This window comes from Crocodylus porosus, unplaced genomic scaffold (assembly GCF_001723895.1).
Source record: "Crocodylus porosus isolate Cpor-Errol unplaced genomic scaffold, CroPor_comp1, whole genome shotgun sequence".
NCBI lineage: Eukaryota > Metazoa > Chordata > Crocodylia > Crocodylidae > Crocodylus > Crocodylus porosus.
In genome coordinates, this window is record NW_017728931.1 from 7274871 (window position 1) to 7282175 (window position 7305).

The 7305-nt window shown below is 43.8% G+C and overlaps 1 protein-coding gene across 1 annotated transcript in view; it reads right to left on the bottom strand.

Moving 5' to 3' along the window:
* The window catches only part of CASR (calcium sensing receptor), a 125290-nt gene that overhangs the window by 15371 nt on the left and 102614 nt on the right, over positions 1–7305 (bottom strand). Inside the window, exon 6 of the mRNA XM_019544129.1 lies at positions 5673–5903. Within this exon, the coding sequence (XP_019399674.1) occupies positions 5673–5903 (231 nt within the window). The remainder of the gene's footprint in view (positions 1–5672; positions 5904–7305) is intronic.

Below are 7305 nucleotides of genomic sequence, written 5' to 3' on the forward strand. Positions count from 1 at the left end.
TGCTGCAGGCTGGGGTTGGGAGCGGTGCTGGGCTCTTTATGGGGGTGGGGCTATGCTTGGGGTGGGGAGTGGTGGCGGTGAAAGGGGGGGCTACAGGGTGGGCTACAGCCACCCCAAAATCTACTGCAGTCACCCCTTCTAGTGCTGCTGCCGCCCACCTTGAGTACAAGCCTCTGCCCAGCCTCCCCCTGCTAGGAAAAGCCCAGTGCCACTCCTGGCCCCAGCTCATAGCGGGCAGCCCACCCTCGCCCCATGCATAGATCCAGTGGGCACATGTCTTCCCCAGGGGCATGTGTAGTGGCAGAAGCCATCCCCCCTTTCCCCATGCCCCCTGGACAAGCTACTCACAGCTCCGCCCCCTGCCCCGCCCTGGCTGGGCAGCACCTGCCCCAGCCCCAGCCCCAGGCCCAGCTCCACTCTCTCCCTCACCATGGGGGCCTCAATCTGTGAGGGAGGGAGTCAGGCTGATTTACCAGCTGGATACTGCCGGGCTGCATATTGGCAATAGGAGCGGCCGATATGGCTCGCTAATAATTGGCCATCGGTATTGGCCCAAAAAATCATTATCGGTGCACCCCTAAAAAGTACTATAAGGTGGAAAGATAACAGGCTCGATAGCCACAAGCAAAGAATCATCATTAACAGGTCCATGTCAGATAGGCAGGGGGTTTCAGGTGCAGTCTCACAGGCATCTCTTCTGGGCCCCAGTGTTATTCTATGTGTTTATTAATGATTTGGATAATGGCACAGAAAGCTTCCTGAGCAAGTTTGCATATGACACAAAACTGAGAAGGACTGCAAACATGGTGGAAAATGTGAGCGTAATTCAGAAGATATCGACAGATTGTAAAATTGGGCTAGAGCTGACAGGATGAAATTCAATGTAGACAAATGCAAGGTGCATATTCGGGAGGAATAATTAAAAACACAAATACAAATCATAGAATCATAACAAATTAGGGTTGGAAGGGACCTCAGGAGGTCATCTCGTCCAATTACCCACTCAAAGTAGGACCATCCCCAACTAGATAATTCCAGACAGGGCTTTGTTGAGTTGGGCCTTAAAACCTCCACGGATGGAGATTCTACCACCTCTCTAGGTAACTCGTTTTAGTGCTTCACCACCCTCCTAGTGAGAGAGTTTTTCCTAATACCCATCCTAAACTTCCCTTGCTGCAACTCGAGACTCCTTGTTCGGTCATCTGCCACCACTGAGAATAATCTAGCTCCATCCTCTGGAATCATACTTCAGGTAGTTAAAGGCTCCCTCAGTCTTCTTTTCTACAGACTAAATAAGCCCCATTCCCTCAGGCTGTCCTCAGAAGTCATGTGTCCCTGCCACCTAACCATTTTCGTTGCTCTCTTTTAGACTCTCTGCAGCTTGTCTGCATCCTTTCTGTAATGGGGGAACCCAAAACTGGACACAGTACTCCAGATGTGGCTTCACTAGTGCAGAATACAGGGGAATAATTACTTCATTTGATCTGCTGGCAACACTCCCACTAAGGCGGACCAGTATGCTGCTAGCTTTCTTGGCAACAAGGGCACACTGTTGGCTCATTCAGCTTCTTGTCCATTGTAAGCCCCAGGTCCTTTTTTGTAGAGTTGCTGCCCAGCCAGTCAGCCTCCAGCCTGTACTTGTACATGGAATTGTTCTGTCCTAAGTGCAGGGCTTTGCATTTGTCCTTATTGAACTTAATGAGATTTCTTTTGGCCCAATCCTCCAATTTGTCTAGGTCACTTTGAATCCTAGCCCTACCCTCCAGCGTACTTACTACTCTCACCAGCTTGGTGTCATCTGCAAACTTGCTGAGGATGCACTTCATCCCATCTTACAGATTATTAATGAAGAGATTGAACAAAGCTGGCCTGAGGACAAACCATTGGGACACTCCCCTTGATACTGGCTGCCAACTAGACATCAAGCCATTTATCACTACCCACTGAGCTTGATGATCCAGCCAGCTTGCTATCCATCTTACAGTCTATTCATCCAACCCATACTTCCTCAGCTTGCTTGCAAGAATGCTGTGGGAGACTGTATCAAAAGTCTAAGTATATATTATCCACTGCTTTCCCTGCATCCATAGTGCCAGTCATCTTAACATAGAAGGCAATCAGGTTGGTGAAACTTGGCCTGATGGCAGAACAATGGAAAAGGACTTGGGAGTCTTGGTAGATCACAGACTCAATGTGAGTCTGCAGTGTGATGCAGCCACACAAAAGATGAACGCAGTTTTGGGATGCATCAATAGAAGCATTAAGTGCAAGACACAGGAAGGATAGTACTGGTTAGGCATTGGTTAGGCCTCATCTGGAGAAGTGGGTGCAGTTCTGGACTCCACATTTTAAAAAGGGTGGGGAGAAGTTAGAGGGTCCAGAGGCAGGTAACAAAGATGATCAAGGGCTTAGAAAGCAGGTCATATGAGGACAGGCTGAAGAAGCTAGGCAGGTTCAAGCTTGTGGAAAAGGCACTTAAGAGGGGACATGATAGCAGTCTTCAGTTATTTGAAGGGCTGTCAAAGAAGAAGGAAAGCAACCTTTCTCTTTTCCTGTAGAGAGGACTTGGATTAATGGCTTAAAGTTGCAGCATAGTAAATTTAGATTGGATATCCAGAAAAAACTTCATCCCTGTTAGAACAGTGAGGCAGTGAGGCATTCTTTCCCTAGGAAGTTTCGGACTCTCCATCACTAGAGGTGTTCAATAAGAGGTTGGACAGCCACTGGTCAGGGATGGTTTAGGCGTATCTGTGCCTATGTCCTACTACACGTATTTCCCATGGTTCTGGGCTTTGCTTGTTACTTCCCCCTACCCTTTTCTGCGACATATGGCAGGTTGTTTTTAATCCTTCCCAGAAGCACTGGGTGTTGGCTACAGCCAAGGCTGGGGACTTTGACTGCTGTGTGCCAATGCTCCTGCTGGGACCAAAGCTGGAGGTTCCTAATTAGAGGGTCTTGCCCCTCTGCTCAGGGTTTGACTGATGGCCATACTTGGAGTCAGGAAGAAATTTTACCCTATGGTCAGACTAGTACAGACTGTGGGAATTTTTGCCTTCCTCTGTAGTGTGGGAGATGGCCCTCTATTGAGCATATATTGACATTTCACAGAAGCAGGACACTGGCTGCCATAGTTGCCTTGCTTTACCTGTGGCAGGTTAGGGTGCTCTGTGTTGTGCTAGGGCTGATGGTTGTCCTGTAAGGAGTTTTGATTATGGATTGTATAGAATGGTTTGGATAGGGATGATCTTGCCTCAAGCAGGGGGTTTGACTAGATGACTTCTGGCAGTCTTTTCCAGGTCTATTTCTTTATGGTTCTATTATTCTCTATGTTTTGGAGGGCTCAGGGGATGGATGACTTGTGGCTTGGGGCATTTCCATTTTTCTCTTTCCCTTCCCTCCTCAATATGAGTTCAATACACTTCAGTAGTCTGTAGCTGACTAAAATCTGCAGTGTGCTTTCCTGACTTGGGAAGGCAGGGATGGAGAGGGCAGGGACTGGAAAGTGCTTGGACCCCTGCTTTTGCCTAGGGCTGGGGGAACAAGGGCAGGGTCATAATGAGAGGCAATGGTCAACTAGGAGTGAGGATACAGCTGGTTGTTAGAAAGTATTTTTACTGAATAAGCAGTGCAGGTTCCAGCTTGTCCAGCAGCTCTTCCAACTATACCCTTGGTCCAATAAAAGTTATATCTAAAAGTTCTTGAATGTCATACAGTTAATACCTCACAGAATTGAGTTTACTTCTTTTGCAACAACATCATAGAATTGATCCATATTAAGTTTGGGAGCACAAAAATCCTAGATCCTTTTCTGTACTGCTGCCTAAGTTTTTCCCACTTTATATTTCTGCACGTGGTTTTTCCTTCCTACATAACTCTTTTGCACTTGTCTTTAATGACATTTTTGGACCATTACTCCAGTTAATCAAAAGCATTTTGAATTCTGATCCCATCCTCCATTGTACTTGTTACCCTTCCCAGCTTAATGTCTACTGCAACTTTTATAAATGTCTCCACATTATATAGTCAATATTTTTTAATGAACATATTGAGTAGAATCAGATCCAAAACAGATCCCTTCAGGATCTCACCTGAATTACCTTTGACTTTGACAGCAAATCATTGATACATACTCTTAAAGTGCTGTGTTTTCAACCAGTTTTTCACAGCCATATGCTGATTTAATCAATTTTGTAGTTTGTTTATAAGAATGTCATGCGAAACAGTCTTATGATACCGTATCTTCTGCTTCCTTCTTATCTAACAGGCCAGATATCCTCTCAAAGAAGGAAATTAAATTGGTGTGACATGATTTGATCTTGACAAATAGATGTGGGCTGATTTTTATCATGTTGTTACCATCTAAGTGCTTATAATTTATTTTCGTGTTTCTCAAGGTATACGTGTTAGGCCAACTGATCTATGATTTTCCAATTCCTCCTTTTTCTCTTTTTTTTCAGTTAGATACTATAATTGCCCTTCTCTTGTTCTGTGGTACCTCATCCATGCTCCTTGAATTCTTAAAGATAATATCTTATGGTTCAGAGACTGCTTCAGCTACCTACTTATTTGTTCTAAGGTGAAGCAAAGAAGACAACAGACTATGAATTAATGAAAAACCTATTATTTTTGCAAGTACAGCTTTTCATCCTGAATAAATATGAAAAACTTTATAAACTTACAAGTACAATAAACAGGAATCACTACATCCATTATTGATAAATAGCTCAACCACCTCTGGAATGGAACATAGCAGCTGCTTATCAGTGCATAGCCATGCATCCCAACAGTTTAGGACAGGAAATAAAGATAAATACTGGAATGGTGGGGGAATATAGACCAGCAAAATGTCTACAGTTGGGCAAAAAAAAAAGGACTCATGACATGGCTGTTTAGGAAAAAAGGCTGGATATCTGCAATAATTAGAAAGGATTAAGATCTCAGGTTTGGAATGTAATCTGAAATGCTGTTTATTGCTGCTGCTCCCAGACTCCTTCTGAGGGTGCCTAGGGGCTACTGAAGAAGTGCAGGGAGAGATCCAGCAGGGATCTGATGTACAGTTGTACACATTGAGAACTTGGGAGGTAGAATCTGTTGAAAATAACACTGTGCCATGCAGGGCTTTGGCTATGCAATCACATGGGTCTAGGCCTGCTGCTTATGATCATACAGACCTCTGCAGCAGCATTGCAATGAGACATCTACTCTGTGTCAGTCAATATGAAAAATGATACTTTGTGCTATCCCCAGGTTAGTGGCAGAGGTGAGAGTCTTAGCTCCTTATCTCCTGCTGAAAGGTTTAGTTCACATGTAATAACCACCTATCTGGTGAGGTGAAACAAAGTCTCCAGGAAAGACTAGCTTCAGGCAGAGGGATAGGGTGGGAAGAGAAATAGCTGCAGATGGAGCTCTTAAATGTTCACCAGCACCTCAGCTTTCGTTAAAAAAAATACTCTTTCTGGCTCACAAAATTAAGATGAATATATAAGTTAAAATGAACAGACTTTTAATAATTCATGGCATTGCAGTAAACGAGTATGTGAGATGTGAGTGTGCCTGTGATAAATAGAGAGAGAAAGACAGCTAGCACAAGCCTTTTAATTTGTGGATAGCTCAGCTTTCAGAAACGTGGAAGAGATTGTTATGAGGTGATTACGGTGATCTGGGGCACTCACCTCCCTAGAGGATCCACTCCACAAAATTTTGTCTTCATTGATGAAGAGTCTCTCTCCCTTCTTGGCATTCACGTTATAGTGTCCCACCTCCTCAAACATGACAGAGCCATCCTCTGGTGAAAGGTGCCAATTGATTATTGAGTAATTCCCTGCCAGGTCCCCAACCTCATCAAAATCCACCTGCTCTCCCATGTTGTTGGTGAAATTTAAATGACGCAGATGTTTCAGGACCTAGAGGGAGATAAAAGAAGACACCCTGAATATCTACTTAAAAGAACCCTTCCTGGACACTAGTCATCTGTGACAATGAAAACCTTCATACCAAAAGGAAAAGACCCTTCCATGCAAGATGAAGAAATAACTCCGCTGGCTAACAGCAGGAACAGACTCCTTTCCTCTCTGTGGACATCACATGTGCTCTGCCAGCCAACGCATACAAACCTCACTCCCAAGCTTGGCTTGATTCTTTACTAAACACCTAGCCACTGCGAAACTGTCACATGAGAAATTACTCAAAGCTTTTATTCTTGGGTTAAAAAAATATGCATTTGAGCTGAAATTATAAGTCAAGTCTTTTCCTTTAGAGACCACATGCCAGTATCTTGAGAGATGTGTGTTAATCTGGGCAGTCTAGTCAATCTGAAATGTGGGTGATTCTATTCTGCCTCTTTTATGCATAGGAGTGGGATGTGGGTTCCTTTTGTAGCTCTCAGCGGGTACATCTTCACAAGATGCTGACTGTGCAGTAGCCTGATACTACAGCACAGTAGCATCTCATGGCAAAAACCATGAAGAGATGCTACTACGCAATAGTATTAGGATACTGAGCAGTAGCATCACCTAAAAGGCATTTAGTGGCACTACTGTGCAGTAATTCCTGTTATTGTGCATTTATTTAGTACTTGTGTACACAGCCAGTGACTGTGTAATACATTCAAAACTGATTGTAGGGTTACCAAAGACTCAAGTGAAACATGAATTATACACATTTACTCTCTTTACTAGACAATTAATAAAGATAATGAGAATATACAGAGTTACTTTAGATTGGAAAAAAAATGCTATAACCCTAACGCTTAAGTGAATAAACCAGCAGCTGAAAAAGATTAGACATCAACTTTTCCTATGGGCAAGTTTATCCCATGACTATGTACTGTGTCTTGTGTTTTCCTTTGACACATCTAGTGTTGGTCAGTATCAGAGGCAAGGGACTACAGGCATACCTTGTTTTATTGTGCTTTGCTTTATTGCGCTTTGCAGATATTGTGTTTTTTACAAATTGAAGGTTTGTGGCAACCCTACGTCGATCAAGTCTATCGGTGCCATTTGTCCATCGGCGCCATTTTTCCAACAGCATTTGCTCAGTTCGTGTCTCTGTGTCACATTTTGGTAATTCTCGCAATATTTCAAATTTTTTCATTATCATTATATTTGTTAATGTGATCTGTAATCTTTGATGTTCCTATTGTAATTGTTTTGGGGCACCATGAACCGCGCCCATATAAGTCGGCGAACTTAATCGATAAATGTTGTGTGTGTTCTGACTGCTCCACCAACCGGTCGTTCCCCTGTCTCTCTCCCGCTCCTCGGGCCTCCCTATTCCCTGAGACACAACAATATTGAAATTAGGCCA